An 18,945-nucleotide genomic window follows, 5' to 3' on the forward strand; every position below is an offset into this window, starting at 1 on the left:
CCAAAATACTGCACTGGAAAGCAAAAATCGAGTTATTTTTGGTGTGATTTTAAGAATAATCACACAAAATAAATAGATTTTTGTTTCAGGACATCAGATCAGGACGTATGTCTATAGTATAGAGTCTATAGACATACATCCTGATCTGATGTCCTGTATAGACTATACAGTATGTCCTGATCCACTGTTGATATTCTTTCTATGTATTATCACAGAAAATAGTCAACCTATGATGGTCAGATGACTCCATGAAGCCATGAATGAATTAATTTATTTGACAAATTAAAAAATACAAGACACCAACAAGCATACAGTATAAAATGATTCAGCAGGATATGACAATAAAGTCGTGAAACTTATTTCCATTGTGGTAATGCATCACTCAAGAAAAACGAGTTGACAAAGTAGAGAGAAGCACCGAGAGAGATCAGCTGCTAGAGGAGGTGGGTGGGAGGGGTGCAGAAGGAGAGAGTGACATGTAGAGAAAGTAGGAGAGATGGTGAAAGAGAGAGTGGCAGTCCAGAAGAGGTCGGCGCAGAGTGCAGTGATACCTGCAAGTTAGAGATGCTGCCAAAGCCTTGAACGGATATTTAAACTAATGAATGGAACGTAACTGTTGGTGAGTTATGAAAACATTTACTTTCCTAATTTTAATTATTGTAAATGATCATTGGCATTTTAAATTGATAGAACTTACTCAACCTAAATTAGATGTATTCTGTGGTTAGCTTTTTGAACAGTGAACTTGATAACAATCACATTGTGTGCACATTGGATAAAAAGATGTGACATATTTGTTTATATCAAAAGACAATTCACAACTTAAACAATTTCTTTGGGCATTCCTCGTCCGCAACCCTGTTCATGTTCAGTATCACAAATTGCTCCACCTCTAATTAGTTAATAGAGTTATGGTTATGGTAAGGAGAGATTACTGCTACTTGTTTTATTAACCATGCTGTGAAAGTGGTAAGGTTAGCCAGCCAGTCATTAAGGTTTAATATCCCCTCTCCGGTATAGTCTACTTTACTCCCTGTGTTAATCCCTTCAATGAAAATGAAAAAATCTAATAATTAAAACAAATGCATCTATTTAAGCAGGGTTTTACGTCATCCTTAGGACAAACAGACTGAAGAGAAGGATGTGACATCACTGTGGTGTTGTGCACACTGGCATGAGATGAAGATGGCAGGGAAAGGGCCAGGGATGGCCACTCTTGGATTCACAAGCATCTTAGTTTGTGTTATTTTACTGGGACAAGCATCCGCTGAGAGGACAGGTGAGTACATCATCTAAACGTGTCCGTCAAATACAGTCTTTGTATATTGTGCTACATGTGCATGACATAATGCTGGCATTAGCTCTCCTTCAATTAAATTCTTTCAGGAGGAAATAAAGAGGACCAAAGAGATGCCATTCTCAGGGAAATAGTTTCAAAATGGAGTAAAGGAAGCGGTTGGAATCCCCCCAAAAACTCTCCAGAAACTAACAAGGACCGCAAAGTACACCCTTTGGTGAGGAGCATCATGGGGAGTCTGAAGACACTTGGTCTCCTGCCCAGCAAGAACATGCCCCTGCCCTCGCTAAACAAGGGGGTGGACAGGCACCGTCTCTCTTCCTTCCTATACAACATCTCCCATTACCTCCAAGAGGTGGGAGCCGAGCTGGAGGAGAGACAGACGGTGTCCGACGAGGAGCAGCTATGGGAGAAGGTGCTGCAATCCTTCTTCCAGTCTGAGGGGAGCGCCGCAATGAACCAGTGGAACGGGAGGCTGCCGCCCCGGCCCAGCGTCCGACTCCAGGACTGGTTTCTGGCCCTGCGGGGAAGCCCTCACTGGGACTGGTTACTGGGGCTGCTGCAGAGTCTCATCACTATGTCCGAGCGTCTCGCCGACCGACCGCTCTTGGCTCTCCTATCTCAGAACTGGAGGACAGTGAGCGCCGTGCTGGAAACTGTGCTCCAGGCACTGGTCAGTGGAACCTACGGGCAGGCCAGCGCCGGCCTGCAGGGCTTCATCTGTGCACTGAAGGGCCGTAGTGACTGCGCCTTCAACGTCAGCTGGCTTCAGCAGCTGCTGCTTTTCCTGGAGACCCGCAACTGGAAGCCCGTGGTCAGTTTACACCCAGAAGGTGAAGGCGGTGAACAGAAAAGGGGCTCAAGTGCGTTTGGACGTTTAAAGCCCTTCAGCTTGCCTCCTGAGGCCATGAGGCCGGAAAACGGGCTTTCTGGAAATGCCTCTGTGGGAGACACGGGCGACGATGCAGACTCCATGCAAAGCTTACTGTTGCAGGCACTGTCACGCTCAGGTGGAGGAGCGAGGGCAGCCCACAAGTTAGCGGAGAAGAACCCAGCTCTGGTGCAAAGCCTGGATGGGCTGAGGAGGGGTCTCCTGCACAGGGTGGGTAGTTCTGTCTACAGTAACCTGAGGAAGAAAGTGAACCGCGTTACCATGGCGCTGCTTGATGATGTCAGCGGCATGGCGGATGTGCCACAGCCGAACCCACGGGGGCGATGCTCAGTGGGTGAGTATGTGGAGAAGTTGGACTCAGAGAGGTCATTGACACCAACACAAGAGATAAACATTCCCATGACACAAAGAGAGCGGTTGAGTGATTGTCATCTTCATAAAGCATAGCTCCTTGATATCAGATCAGAATCTGACAATCAAATCATTAGATAAGAAAGAGAATGCTCCAGTTACATCGGAAGAGGGTTCAGGTAACAAATACTTGAAGAGCAGGAGAAGATAAGGGAAGGCAAGTGTCATGTTGTGGTATGAGGACGGTGACGTTCTCTATGCCGAGTGGCAAGTAGCAAACACAGCCTGCAGGCTTGATATGATTTGGCTTCCTCCTAACATTCACTCTGCTTCACTTGCTCAGTCTGTCCTGAATGCTGAGGTGATGCTTTGAATGAACAAACAGGAATACTGAATCTTCACAAGTGACTAATGTTCCAGCTTGCTGCTGGCAGCAGGCCAGTGCCAATTTATGAAGGCACACAACAACATTTGGACGCTTTGCTCCAAGTGAGGCTCCCGAGAAAAGCAATGACTGCTAAAAGCTTGCTATTAACTACTTAGTAAGACAATTTAAATGTACTGCAGGTCAAAAAGAAGTCATACGTTCTTTTGATTGTACTCAGTGTCATTCACCAAAATACAGAAAGGGAAAGCCACTGTGACTGACACTGCTTTAAAATCATTATGTTCATCTTGGTTCATTGAGAGCATCTGTCATACCTTCAATCCCCTGGCCCGGCTAATCTCTTTATCCTTTCATTGATGTCAGTAACATGATCGCCCGGCCATTGTGTTAGCTGAGCTGTGCTGTTGCATCGAGCATAATTGTAATGCTGCAAGGTCATCTAGTTGCTTTCTCCATCATTCAGCCCCTTTGCCTGACTCCACTGTGATTTTTATGTTAATATCTGCCTTCCATCTGTCTTTCTAAAGGTGACCTGCGGCAGCTCATATTGTGGTAAGATATTTTATTCATAAAGATGACGATCACTATATCATTTCCCTGGCTAAAATATACAGTGTATACACACACACACACACACACACACACACACACACACACACACACACACACACACACACACACATATATATATATATATATATATATATATATAAAAATAAATAGTTGTATATAGATACAGTATATATAGATATAGATAAAGAGATATATACTATATACAGTATATAGATATATAGTATACTGTATATCACAACATTAATATTAGACCTTCAGGTTGATTCTTTGTTAATAAAAGAACAGGAAGGTCAAAGTCCCAATAGCTTCATGTTTCTATGCCATTGTTTTCTCTAACCTGCCCATGCATATTTAGGGGGATAAGACATAATGTGACGTGGAACACCCAGGCATTGGGTTTTAGCTCCCAGGGCCTCCCCAGCACCCTCCCCTTCCTGTCCTGCCCCTCCACCGAGGGAGCTGAACTCAGTTCAGGACTCACATCGTCCCGCTCAGCTCAACAAACTCCGCCAACACGAACAGTCTCCAAAAAGAGTCATGGGCCTGACCTCCCTCCCGCACCTCGCCGGCACCACCCCCGGCACCACCAGCCCAGCATCAAGGGAGGTGGAGGAGGCAAAGACCAGCATAAAGAGGCGGATTTCTCCACCTCCACAGAGATTCTGGAGGCAGCGTGTAACGCATCCATCCCAGGCCTGACAGGAGTCTCCAACTTCACAGTGTTCCTCTATTGCAACCTGTTTGAAGGGGAGAATGGCTCAGTGAACCCTGCAGTGGCTCAGATGGGACTGGACCTGCATGCCACTTGCTCTGATGCGGCCTGGTACCTGTCTGCAGCCGAGGAGGATTTCCTCTGGCTCCATGTGTGCAGCGAGTACTTTGCCCATGAGTTCAACAACACTGTGTGTGCCAACTCCTCTTTCTGGCTTCAGAAAGCAAACCAGGTGAGATAGGACTTGGTAATAATGGTCATTTTGAGCACCTTTACAATACAATCACATTACCCACAAATGAAAATTCTGTCATCTCACCCTCATGCCAAATGAAACACAGGTGAAACTTGTCCATATAACACACATATAACACACATATAACACACATATAACACACATATAACACACATATAACACACATATAACACACATATAACACATATAACACACATATAACACACATATAACACACATATAACACACATATAACACACAGGGAGGTTGCCAGTGCAACGTAGTCGTAGCAGCCTTCTCCAAAACAACTGACGTCAATGGGGACCTGAGTTCCATAACAAAAACAGACAGACAACCACATGGTGAAGAAGAACTGAAGAACTGGTCCCCACAGACAACCACATGGTGAAGAAGAACTGAAGAACTGGTCCCCACTGACTTCAGTTTTGGAGAAGGCTGATATGGAGATGTGCTGGCAAACCTCCCTGTGCGTTAGATGGACAAACCTCAAAACCATTTTCAACTGGCATAAGGGCGAGTAGTAGATGATGACACAATTTCCATTTTTGGGCGAACGACTCCTTTAATTAATGTTTTCTAGGAATATTTGCTAAATGATTAGCCAGGGCAAAGTGTATTTGTGCTTTGTGTATTATTTCTTACCACTCCTATGCCCTTTTTAACAATGGTACACATTCTAACTTTGGTATTTGCAGGAAGCAGCAACAAAGGACTATCATTATTACTTCAACCAGTCCAGCATAGATGACCTGTGTGTGCAGCTGTCAGGTGAGTCGGCGGGCAGCACAGCACTGGATGAGAACTGTCTGGCTCAGCTGGGCAGCAGCTCGCTCACCGCCCGCGACTTCAGACACTGCTTCCTGCCCAACAACTCTGTCCTCATCGCGGCCCTGTGCGGCAGAGAGCCGCCCAGCCCGCGCCACGCCTTCCCAGAGGGCAGCTGGGCCGCGGCATACTGCACCAAAATACACAACGTCTCGGGGCGCGTCGACCCCGCTCTCTCCCGCGTCGACGACCCCGCCGAGGAGACTTGTCAGTACCGGGAGTGGGCGACGGACCACTTCACCAACGCCACCCTGCTGGAGCTCTGCGGACACACGCAGGGCCTGAGAGAGTACATCTGTCAGAACGCCTCGCTCTATCACCAGCTGTTACAATCCATGCCTCAGTTCTCCGACGTGTGTGCTCAGCTGGAGGCGGAGCTGGAGGGCCAGAAGTGCTTGCTGCAGAGGTTTTTCGACATGCTCCCGGCGCCGTACAAGTTTGACACGTCGCAACTCTGCGTGAACTCCCTGGTGGAGGTCCTGCACAAGCTGAGCGTGTGCGAGGTCGAGGGCGGGGAGCGCGGAGGCTTTCTCGTGGTGTTGGGCTACGTGCTGCGGGTGCTGGACTTCATGGTGGGGCTCTCCTCGGGTCTGGAGGAGGGCGAGGGCGAGGCGAGGCAGGGGTTGGGCCAGGCCATCCTCCTCTCCAGTCTCCTCGACAACGCCTCCTTCTGGGCCACGCTGCAGCCGGAAGCCTCCCTGAGCGTCCTTCAAACCGTGGGAGTCTTCCTGCGCAGAGAGCAGAACCCCTCTGTCAAGGAGGACCTGCTGAGCTGCTTCAGTGTAAGATAGATGATGCCCACACACACACACACACACACACACACACACACACACACACACACACACGCACATGCACACAGGCCAGCAATGATTGGATAACATGTCTCCTCAGCCTGTCTTGTGGGACCTCATACAGCAAGAAGACAACTCCTCCGCTCTCAGAATTCTGATGCAGGTACCTGGCTGTGCAGCTACTGTACATTCACACAGTTCACACACACACCCATGTACAAACCATGAGTTCATTGAGCTTGATTGGTTGGCTTTATTTACTCCACCAGGAGTATCTCCAAATGCCAAGAGAGAGCATCCGCACTCTCGTGATGTCCGCCGAAAAAGATGCCGTCAAGAGATTTCTTTCTCATATGCATCGAAGCTGGGACCAGCTACACGTCGAAACCACCCAGGTTTGTTCTACATCCACTGAATGTGCAACGTATTAGAGACACTTTCTTTGTGAATACACTGATTAGGTCAGTGGTTCTCAAATTGTTTTCACATGAAGGACCCGTAAACTGACAAAAATTAGACCACGGACCCCCATTTGATAGGATTTTGTCCCACGGTCCCCCATATGATAATAAGATTGATGCTTTTAGATGTTTTAGTACAGAAAGTGTATGAAACCCATGTCCAAAATAGTTATTGTGATACTTTTGAATGGAATTATAGCGAAAATAAATTACCCCCCTTTTGGCTGGGGACCCCCTGGAACCCCCTCAAGGACCCCTGGGGGTCCCCGGATCCCCATTTGAAAACCACTGGATGAGGCGAATCGAGGTGAAAGCCATTATCCCGTATTGATCTCTCATATTAAATCTATACGAGTCACAAAGGAGGAGATGCAGATGAAGAGAAGCAGATGAGTTAGAGACGGGTTTTTTTCAATAGCTTTGACACTATTGAGATGTGGATCCCTAATGGTTTGTACCTTCAGTGTGCTATCAATGCAATATGAGACTTGCTGGCTCTCTCTTGCACTCCAATAGTGCTACAAGTGTCGGTTGACACAGTAATGATAGTTAAAGAGGTCCTACTTGAATACTGATCAGTCTCTCTCTCTCCCTCTCTCTCTCTCTCTGTCTCTCTCTCTCTCTCTGTCTCTCTCTCTCTCTCTCTCTGTCTCTCTCTCTCTGTCTCTCTCTCCCTCTCTCGCTCTGTCTCCCTCTCTCTCTCTCTCTCTCTCTCTCTCTCTCTGTCTCTCTGTCTCTCTGTCTCTCTCTCTCAGCCTTCGCAAAAAGAGTTACAAGCCATGGAAACAATGACAGCTGCCTTCATTCACAAGTTCCCGCGAGTGACCCCAGAGCTTTTTGTGGACCTGTCTCAGTTCATTCCCTTCATGTCCGTCTCCGACATCATGAGCTTCCCAGCCTCCCTGATGATCAACGACAGTGTGTGAGTTGCCGGGAACCAACAACTCTCACTTTTTAATCTCGACGTTCTGCGCGTCCAGAATCGATGCTGACAGCTTCTACATCGTTGTGCAGGTTGATGGCCATCCGCGACCACAGCTCGGAGATAAAGTCGCTGCAGAAAAAGGCCTTTATGAAGAGACTTCTGCAGTCGAGTGTGGTGGGTGATGTCCCTACATGGCCACCGTACTTCCTCACCTCCATCTTCCCATTGCTGCCGTACCTCCCAGTCAGTCATTTTCAGCAGCTGACATCACATCAGGTTAGAGGCACTTTCACTCAACAGTTGCATCAAATGAAATCACTTTCACTGAGAAGGCAACATCCTCAGACATGCATGGGCAGGAGATCAGTGTAGCTTTTGTCTTCATTAACTGGCTGGCGTCTAATAGCAAATAGTTAAAGAATATTGTTTTTAGCTGTTTAAATTGATAATCGTACTTGATCTGTTGTCTCATGTAGCTTAGTCCTCTGGTGGAGTTGCTGGGCAACAGCAGCCTGGATGGCACAAGGGGCCGCCATGTTCTCCGGACCCTGTTCAGTAAGAGGAAGAATCTCACCATTGAGAACATACTGAGGTAGGACCCAGACACTAGTCATACCCCGCCCATGGTCCCAGACACTAGTCATACCCCGTCCATGGTCCCGTGGGCAGAAACTGAAGGAGAACATCTCTCTGCAGGTTAGGAGTTCTTGCATGTTACCTGGATCCTCTGGAGCTGCGTCCATTTCTTCAGGCTTCGTCGCAGTCCGCTGCACTGTGGCAACAGCTGGGCCAGTGCATGTCTGAAGGACTGATCAGTGACAGTGGCAGGGTAAGAGGCTCAACTCTGACTGCTACCTGTTCTGACTGCACCTTGAGTATATTATCAGCACAATCCACTTACAATCACCATTCCCAAAATAAAGATTTCTGTCTTGTTACTGTATGTCATATAAATGAATGTCTAACTCTGTTCAACTGTGTTTCATGGCTAGCTGTCCTCTTGGTTGACACCAGCAGTTCAGACCCTGAATGTGAGCAGCATGCTCTCTCCGGAGCTGTCTGCTCTGAGTGGACTGCTGCCTCAGCTAGGAGCTTCCTTCCTGCTGTCACTTCCCTCACAACAACTCCTGGAAGTCCTCACTCAGCCAGGACTGCACACATATTCCCCAGCACAGGTCAGCCAGCAGAGAACACTGTTTGTTTGTTTGTTTGTTTGTTTGTTTGTTTGTTTGTTTGTTTGTTTGTTTGTTTGGTTGGTTGGTTGGTTGGTTGGTTGGTTGTTTGGTTGGTTGGTTGGTTGTTTGGTTAGTTGTTTTCCCCACATGTAGACACATTGTCTTTATTTCAGTCAAAGTTAGTAAATGAGATCATTCCATTTTCCATTATTTCGATATTAGTCATTTTCTGCTGCATTCTCACTGGCATATAGGCTTCAGATGCTACTGAAAAGTATGTGAAATGGCTTTTTATACCCTGGGAAATTCCCATATTTGATCAAGAATGCCATGCCAATTTATGCAGCATCACTTCTTTAAACATTGCTAAATTTGACCATGTTAGGAAAGAGCCAGCCCCCCCCCCCCCCCCCCCCCCCCCCCCACACACACACACACACACACACACACACACACACACAAACACACACACACACACACACACACACACACACACACACACACACACACACACACACACCAATAACACACTATGTAGCAACTTTGAAAGAAGAATTAATTAAGAATTAAGGGGAACATGGCACTAATTTTCAGATATACTGTCAGCCAATGGTTAATTGCACAATTAATTGGTTGGCCACCAAATATCTCAATAGTAGGATAAACAGTGATTTGTATTAAGTCATATCAAGGCAGGAATGGCCCATTGGACCATTTTCCCAGAACACTGCTAGTATTGTTTAAAATGTTTTACTATGTGACTGTATTGCCCTTCTGTCATACTGCACACACCCTTATGAACAACTTCTGCACTTTTCTTCAGGCTTTTCAAATATTATCCAAGATCTCAGAGGACAACAACGTAAGTAGCCGTCGCGTTCAACTATTTCCGCTGACTTTCAGCCAACTGTCTTCTAATCGGTGTGTGTTTCTGGTGATCCTCCCCCTGCTAGCTTACCATGGAAACCCTGTGCAGATTGAAGCCATTACACGCTGGTCTCTCCCCTGCTGTGTTGAGAGACCTCCACTGGCCTGAGATCAGGGGAGCCGTCCACTGCCAGTGCTGGAGAACCTTACTGAGCGAGCTAAAGCCTGGACAGAGAGCCATGCTATACGATGCAGCGCAGGAGGTGATGGTGCTCTTGTCTTTCTTCAGTAGGACTAGATCACTTTCTCGTCTCTCGGTCCATCCTTAATCATTTGCAGTGACTCTCACTTTGCTGTCACCTCCTGAGCAGAAGACACTGTGGAGGTGGAGATGTTTTTCTGGCAGATAAACATCACCAGCTTTCTGTACATATGCACTTACAGATTGCCTCATAAGTCTAAAAATGCCTCACTTACTATAAAAGAAACAAAAATATTTCATATTAAGAGAGGGCAAGAAACTGGTCAACAGCTCAACAATTACTCTAACACTACAGGCTTGAAATTCCAGAAAGTCTCTGTTCATCTGATCCGAGGAACCTGTCTTGTGTTTCTTAAAGGGTCTTAAATGGCTGTTTGGGGTTCATTTCTTTCTGTTTTGTGTTGTGCACCAACAGACTCTACACAGACGCTTGCAGAACATCACTCTGCAGGTACTTTGTTTTTTGCCCTTTGTCCCCCTAAGGAAGCTGACGGAAGCCGTGAATGGAGAAACAATCCTGAGAGATGTCAGCCTGTATAGGGAGCTGCACTGGTCTCCACAGCAGGTGCACATTTTGCTTCAACATAGTCTTGTTTGACGCCGCCGCATTGACCCGACTACAATGGGTCTGCTTTTACCATGGAAGAAAATACAAGTTATTAGCTTTGCTCCATGCTCCCATTGATCTGCAACTCATTGGACATGCTTCACATGAGTCATTCAGGATAGTAATACTCCATACACATCAGCCGCCATCAAGCTAATTAGTTTGGATGTAGTACAATGGTCTCGAGGAGTAGCATAAATTAGTAATAGCTACCGTAAAGGGATTTTTGACACAAGCAGGAGTGTATTAGACTGCTTTCACCACCTGTTCTCAGTCTGACCAGACCTGAGCCAATTGTATTTCAATTGATCACTAAATATTGATCACCTTTCTCAATTGATTGTCATATTGGAATATGTTGTGAGACTGCAGATAACATCTAAAAGCATTTCTTTTAAATAATGTGTAGACAGTTTGAGTAATTTATATCCAGTATTTTGCTTGATCATGCCTTTATTCAAGTACTTACTTACACACTCTCTCTCACACACACACACACACACACACACACACACACACACACACACACACACACACACACACACACACACACTTTTCAGCGTAGTTTCCCCAATGCTGACACAAACTTCCACTCTTTCTGGATAGGCTCAGCTTCTGTTCAAGAAGATCCATGAATTTGAAAACATTACCAAGGAAACAATTAAGTAAGTTGAATCATTTCCCCCCCAGAGCGTACTATTGTTATTGTTGTTTTTCTTTCTGCAAACTGAAATGAAAACTCACAGCTGCTTGATACTGTTACCATTTTGTCAGGCAGTCACCCAATAGAAAATTAATTGTTGACTTGTCTGTTGATTTGTAGAGATTTGGGTCATATTGCCAGTGGCGTGAGTTGTGACTGGCTGAGGCTTTGGATCAATGAAACAGATTTCTCCGAGTTGCTTCAGTTTGTCATTGGGCTGCCTGGAGGCATGAGACCTGCTCTGGTGAGAAACTGATACTGCCACGACCCTCGACCACACACTTATACTGGGGCCGTCTCTATTACACTGCCATTATTCATTAGATTGCTCTGTTACATGCACAGAAAATCAATGTAGTTATAACAACCTAAGAATAATAATGTATTTAAATATTTGATACTAAGAGGTTCAGATGTGTTTTGGCTGTGTTACCAGCGAAAATGTATCGTAGAGGAATTGAGGAAGCAGCCAGAAATGGACCTCAGCGCTCTGAACTCTCAGTTTGCTGCAACATTACCGTAAGAAGCTTCTTGTTCAAGACGTACATGACTCTTTACATACAGTAAGCATTTCCTTTGTGTAGGTGTTCGTCCATATGTTATAATGCATTGGTATCTCTGCTCTGTGTCTCTGCAGAGTGAAGATGATAGAGAACCTGTCTAATTCATCCTTGAGAGATGTCCTGGATTACATTCAGCGGCATTTTCCTGATTTCCTGAACCTGCCTCGTTATAAACAGATGTATTTAGCAGAGAAGGCCATCACTGTGCTGGTAATACAAAGAGATACAAATACAAATAGGCCATATATATCCTAACATAATGTAGTTACTGTATCTATTTTTTACACATTGCTGTATAGGTTTTATGGAAAGATGAGTGTGGCTGTTGATAATTTATAAATATCATTACGAAATGATATTCTAAATTAACCCAGGGTAATTAATCAGACATCTTAGCTTCATGAGCATTCAGAGGGCACTGGAACTCAGAGATGTTCATCACTAGTGAAGTGATGTCTTTATTTTATTATGTTTACACAACATTTTTGTTGATTTAATCTACTTAGTAACACACATACGGTACTCAAAGAGAGAGAGAGACCTTAATCCTTTAGCACATCAAAACACATCCTGCTCATCCACTCAATGGCTGATCAGTTATGGTATGGTATTACACAAGTGAGGTCATATGAGGTCTGTGAAATCCCAATGACCACTGTGTCCGACGCTGCAGGGCTCTTCTCAGGAGGAGGGGGAGGAGATCGAAGGTGGCGCTCTGGACCGTTTGGGGCCTTTACTGCCTTTCTTGGAGCGGGGCAGTCTGGCCCTGGTGGACAGAGGCGCCCTGGCTCTGCGGCTGGATGAGATGAGAGCCTACTGCCTCCCTAAAGAGGCACTGAGGGATATCAGCACCCTGCTTACTGGGAAAGACCTGCTGGGGTAAATCAAGTTTGATATCTGTTGTGGTTAGGAGATCTGGGACAAGAATATGGGGAGAGTTTCGGTTCAGTATAATATATAGGCTACTCACATAGGATACATTCACAAACTGATTGCAGGCATGACTGTGAAACTCATGTAGCTACCTAGATGTTTACCAATTTTTGACATTTTAAGAATGTCATTATCTGTATTTGTGCATTAGGTCATGAAATCCTGGTTATATATATATTGTTTTGTAATTGAACCCCCCCCCCCCCCCATTATATTATAGTATTTGAATACATATACATATCCAAACTGCAAAAACAGGAAATGTTGGAGGTTGACTGTTCACAAACTTTTGTGGTTTGATTTATGCAGTATCATACACCACTGAAAATGTCTGAAAGTGGCGATTCCAGCATTGTGTTTGTGATTTCTTCTTGCGTATGGATTACAAAACTCTAATGGCTAAATATGTTTGCTAGGGAGCCGTCAAAATGGGAGGTTGGAGATGTGGAACATTTGGGCAGGCTGGTGTTTTCTCTCTCATCAAAGCAGATCAACTCCATTCCACTGGTGAGCACCCGAAAGCACGAACCCACATATATGATATAATATAATATAATATAATATACCGGTAATATAATATAATATAATATAATATATAAGACGATGTGAAGGACTGTGTTGTTGTCCCTGTTCAGTCAGTGCTGGATAAAGACACGGTGGAGCAGGTTCTGGTGGGTCAGAGGCGCTGGGAGGACAGTGTGGTGGGCGGAGTCTGTGTCAGCCGCTGCATGGACCACCATCGGCAGCGGGAGCAGACCCAGAGCCTCATTCGAGGGATCGTCAGGGCAAAGAGCAGAAGGGCCAAAGGTTTAATCATCAATACTTCCTGTAACCTTTAGTGTTTCTGTGTTTCAACTTTCCATTTTCAACCAGCTTTGTATTGTTACAATCAGTAGTATATGTAAGGGATAATGTATATTGAGGCGGTGATTACGGGGGAAATAATGACCGACAGGTGGATTGAGCCCGACGCGCCAGCGGAGGGCTTAATCGTTCACCTGAAGGTCATTATTTCCCAGTAATCACCGCCTCAATATACATTATCCCGCTTAGAACACGGCCTACAACTAAATCATTCAATAATCTGACAAAAATAATTATTCAAATAGATTTTTTAATAGCGTTTTCAACCCAAAGCGGTTTCATTCGTAATTGGCACACAAGACACCACAGCTGCAACTGGTTGGCCTAATTAGTAGCGTCTGCGGACAAAATGCTCTTATCAACTGATTAATCCAGGTGTGGCAGAGCAGCGGTCGGTTGTCGAGAAATAATGACCGGTGAATATTGTTGATTGACCAATCAGAATCGAGTATTCGAGAGAGCCGTGTTCTAAGCAATGAATAATGTTTAACGTCCCTCCATCTTGCCTGCCTGGACCGAGAGCTCCGCGTTCATTCACAGAACTTCCTGGACCTGGTTTTGACCGAGTTTGGACCTGGAAGTTCTGTGAACGAACGGGGATCTCTTGGTCCAGGCAAGATGTAGGGAAGTTAAACATTGTTTATTTGCATAATATACTATGATTTTGTAATGATACAAAGCTGGTTGAAATCAGCAAAATGGCCCTTTAATGAAGTGTTCCTACTGCAGTGCATCTATATATAGTGCCGCACTACAAGTGTGAAGTCAGACAAGTATCATGGTCAAATGTTTCCGTTTGTATCAACACACTGAATTCACCGCTGCCTCCTGCTCTCCGACTATAGTGCCCGTTCCAAGCTGCGCTGACGTCAGAGGGATCTTTCCTTCAGCTTGGACGTCCCTTCAGATTAACCGCATGTCACAGGACGATCTCAAAGAGTGTGTTGAAGTCTTTGGTCAGGACGCTTCGCTGAGCCCCGAGCAGCGCCGGGCACTGTGGGTCAAACTCAAGCAGGTCAGTATTGTTTCAGGCCAGTGTAGCTTACAGAGCTGCCTGCAAAACGCTGTTGATTTTTAAAACTATTAGAGTCACTGCTTAGCTTGTTGTGTTTTTTTTCCATTTATTTGATGTTATTTTCGCTTATTTAGGGTATCAATGTATTGTTGTTCATCATACTATTCCATTAGTAGGGTTATCATGTCAGTTAAACATATCGTCCCCCACAAATGATGCAGGTATCCCCTATAGGCCAGGCATTTTCAATGTCTGAGACTGTGGGCCTCCCTTTTACTTGCTTAGTCTGGCTCAATTCCTGGGTGTGTATGGGAATCATGATTATTCAAGATTCAACATCCTTTATTGTCATTGTCATTTACACAACAATGGAATTTAAGTGCATCCTCTGCAGTGTAAAAGGTTAAAAGGTTAAAAAGAGCTATAAAGACAAACAGTCAATAAACTAAAACAGACATCAGATCAAATATAAATAATGTAAACAAGTCCCTATTAAAAGAAAGACACATTCATACAGTCTGGGCCTTCCTCCTCTTGCACGTCTCCACAAATTGCAGTGAGAAAAAGCAGCAAAAAAGAACATCCTTAGTGCATTTAAACAGCGTTAAGTGCAATTATTGCTTTGGGGTAGAAACTGTTTTTTAACCGGTTTGTCCTGGCTTTGATTGTCCTACGTCTCCTGCCTGAGGGCAGCAGCTCCAACAGATGTGACAGGAGGAGGATTGAGGATTTTTTTTGCTTTGGTGAGACAGAATTTGTTTCTGACTCTGGGAAAGTGGGAAAAACAGTCAGATTCCCCAAAACTACTGTATCTCTGAAGTATCTCTTTAACCAAATCACCCACGTAGGCTATTCTTTGTGATCTTCTTTTCATAACTAATATTGTTTCACTTCCATTCACGGAGCCTCCCCTCAAACTGTTTGAAGCCCTGGGGCCTCATTTACGTTCAGCAACCAATTTCTGACATTTGTTGAATTCAAACCAAATGTCAGCTTATAAAAGCTACCTATGATCACTTTGAAAACACTTTACTTAATTATGAAGCCTCCATTATGTGAGCCTGTGTAACTTTTTTTAAACAGCAAGAAGGTTGGTCCAAATCAGCCCATTGGTATCTGAGAAATCATCAGATTTCGTGTTTGATGGAGGACATTAATGTACAGACAGACCCAGCCCAATCCGTAAGCCCCGACCCTGATTTCATTGTATGAATTGAGGTTGAAGTATGCTCTGGCTCTTGATTGGATCCAGGCCTACAGTCCGGTGAGAGAACTGGCAGTGGATCAGCTGCTGGCTCTGGGCTCTGTGGTGACGGAGATGGCAGAGAGGGAGCTGCACGACACCAACCTCTCTGACCTGGGCCTGCTGGCACATCTTGGGACGTTGACAGACTGGAGCCATAAAAAAGTGAGCTTTTGAATTGTTCACCTTGATTTGAAACTTTAATGAGAACATCTCAACTTAATGACGTTTTACATATTTAATATTTCATTTGGCAAGTGTTGGATATACCATGTGACCTTCCAGATGAGAGCAGTGATTGTAGGTGTGATGCGGAGGCGCAAGCTGAGAGTGGAGCAGTTAACGGCTGTAGACCTGGCAACACTCGGCCATCTGATCTGTGGTCTAAATCCCTCAGAGATCAACAGACTGAACGCCTACAACTTGAGGTCAGTGAAATCCAATGTGTTATTAACCTGCTTCATCAAATGTCAAATCAAATCAATTGGAAAGTTATAGAAAATCACTGGTCCATATAACACTCAGGCGTCCGTTTCTATTAATGCGGGATCCCCCCAAGGATTTTTAAATCCGGTGATATTAGGAATCAGTCAAACAAAATCATCCTAGGGGATTACATTTTTTTTCATGCCAAACCAGTGGGGCACACAACCATTTATTACTCTCAAAGTTACATACAGGCCCTATTATTTATTTTGTCTGTTTCTATAGCTATGGAAATATAATACAACTTGGAGACTTGCATGTGATTTTGACAGTATATACTGTATATATAAATCTTTTCTATCACAAACACTTGCATCGGGACTGCTAACAAATGCCAACAGAAGGCTGGTGCTGATTTTCAGTAACACAAAATTTAAATGTTTTGATGTCCTCAGAAAGGGATAAAAAAAAAAAACGTAATTGTGAACCTTTCCTTCAAATGACAGTGTGGCAGCCCTGTTCCTGCGGGAGATGTCCCTGCCATGCTCAGAACAGCAGATGGAGGCATTGACTAGCCGTTTGTCCAGACCTGAGGCCTTTGGTCCTGTCAGTGCCTGGGGGCCGGAGGTTTTCACTGAAATCGGGACGTTAGCAGGTATAATAAGAAGAGGTGGGGACTTGAATTTGACCTGAATAAATAAGATTAGATTTGTTCCACTAGAGTCCAGTGCAAATTCCAGTGCAAATTACAACTGAATTTGTATGGAATGATTGAATTTATTGAAGTTGATTATAGAAATCAAACTCATCATGATGCACTCCTAGTATGTTGTTTTATTTAAGATATTAAATTGAGCGGGACTCTTGATTTGTTCTGACTTGACTTGGTAATCTATATTAGACTTGGAACTTGAATAGAGTTGTGCCTCAAGACTTGAGACTGACTTGGGACTAGAGCAAAGTTGACTTGGTCACATCTCTGATAGTAGGCCATATGATCCCTGGGCGTATAGACGGTTTTCACGGAATTGTGTTGCTAGGCAACAGTTTGAAACCTAGCTTATTTCCTGTCAGCTATTGTATTAGCAAACACTGCAACAGGATGTACTATAGGCTAGAGGCAATTTAGAATGTTTAGGTTGTCAAGTTAAAACTGCCTATTCTAGCCCTCACACCTCAAGTTAAAACTGCCTATTCTAGCCCTCACACCTCAAGTTAAAACTGTCTATAAGGCTCCTAGGTCTTCCCTGAACTTTCTGTGTATGACATGAGAAACAGTTCCGTCAGTGGACTCATCTCCTGTCTCTCTCTCTCGGTCCAGCGGGCCTGGAGGACCTGGTTCTGTCGGCTCTGGTGCCAGAACAAGTGGAGGGAATCACACCCGAAACGATTGCCCTGATCTCACCGACAAAGATGGCAGTGAGTTTCATCACATATTTTTTCTAGTATGCGAATCAACACAACAGTGCATCTCTATTTCTTTGATCAATAATCAAGTTCCCCCCCCGTGCGTTACTGAGCGTTTGTGCTGGCTGTACGTCTGGCAGGTGGTGTTCAGTGCAGCTCAGCTGTCCTGGCTGAGTGTGGAGCAGGCGTGGGCCGTCACCGAGGAGCAGCGGGCCGAGCTGGACAGCGGGCAGAGACACGCCCTCGACCTGGCTCAGTACGAAGGAGACCTGCGTGACCTGAGGGGTGAATAAAAACACCTCTGCTTTCAAATCCTCCGTCATAATAAGGAGTCCGTTATTATTGTTTGCAAGGCTGAAAAGAGCATGCATTCGGGGGCCGAAACCCTAGGCCTCGCCCGCAGCTCGGCTGCTGCTGCCTGCTCTCTATTAGCATGCGCAGGGCACATTTGCCCAACTTCGCATCACTGATGACATCACTGTCACTGATGATGTCACAATGCCTATGACATCATCAGTGCCTATGACATAATCAGTCATAAGAGATGATTTTGGTCAATAATGTCACTGATGACATCACTGATGATGTCATAGACATTGTGACATCATCAGTGGGACAAAAATTGAAACAGACAGACAGACAGACAGACAGAACCCACTTACTCAATTTTGAAAGATGCCCTGCTTCTGCCTGTATTAATCAATAGGATTTCTATGTTTTGAAGCTGCTGTTTATATGATGGTGATAAATGTTCTGTTCATCTGCTTCCACTTCCACAGGAAGAAACTTGGCTCCAGCGACCCTGATCACAGACCGCCTCACTATATGCTTATTGGCTCTATGCCTTATGTTATGGCAACTATTGTAAAATGCTGGAACACATTTGTATTTATTCGTCCCTTGACCTCCCATGGTATTGTCGCATTTGTACTTAAAATAAAGATTTTGAACTGTGTTGTACTTGTGTGTTGGTCCTGGATTTAATCTTTTTCACCTTGCACTTTGCTCCCTATTGTGCCCCGCTGCACATGTAACACTTTTATACTTACTTTACTTTATTCGTTTATTTTGGAGGGACAAAGCATAATTAATGAACACGTTGAAACATGTAAAATGATGCAAGTGTAAAAAATGCCAGATGTAGCACGAGGCTAGTTTCCATCCGTAGTCCCCAACATAAAACAACATAAGAACAAGGATATATAAACAGCACAACAACACAGGAAACAAAGCGCATCATTAAAACAAAGTGCATTAAGAGCATTAAAAGTGCATAGAAAAACCATAAACAATTTACAATGTTGTGTATCAGTGTGTGAGTGTGTATGTGTAGGGGTATGTACAGTACGTGTTATGGATGAGTGAGAGGTTGCGTATATGTTGTGTGTGCGTATGTACTTGTGAGT

The 18,945-nt window shown here is 44.7% G+C and overlaps 1 protein-coding gene across 1 annotated transcript; it reads left to right on the top strand.

Annotated features, from left to right (window-relative positions):
• Nucleotides 1–1,179: 1,179 nt before the first annotated feature.
• LOC310789066 (stereocilin) lies at nt 1,180–18,407 on the top strand (the record flags this gene model as incomplete). Its single annotated transcript, XM_083650667.1, has 29 exons — nt 1,180–1,279; nt 1,387–2,523; nt 3,456–3,480; nt 3,857–4,445; nt 5,165–6,076; nt 6,189–6,251; nt 6,358–6,483; nt 7,305–7,471; nt 7,564–7,750; nt 7,951–8,066; nt 8,171–8,303; nt 8,467–8,649; nt 9,473–9,511; nt 9,603–9,779; nt 10,194–10,343; nt 10,992–11,050; nt 11,209–11,332; nt 11,525–11,607; nt 11,726–11,861; nt 12,325–12,530; nt 13,001–13,091; nt 13,220–13,391; nt 14,294–14,463; nt 15,716–15,871; nt 15,992–16,134; nt 16,639–16,787; nt 17,454–17,551; nt 17,680–17,824; nt 18,319–18,407. 29 exons carry the CDS (start codon nt 1,180–1,182, stop codon nt 18,405–18,407), a joined length of 5,925 nt encoding a protein of 1,974 aa, XP_083506793.1.
• Nucleotides 18,408–18,945: the final 538 nt, after the last annotated feature.

Source organism: Poromitra crassiceps, assembly GCF_964638095.1.
Source record: "Poromitra crassiceps genome assembly, chromosome: 14".
In the NCBI taxonomy this organism is placed as follows: Eukaryota; Metazoa; Chordata; class Actinopteri; order Beryciformes; family Melamphaidae; genus Poromitra; species Poromitra crassiceps.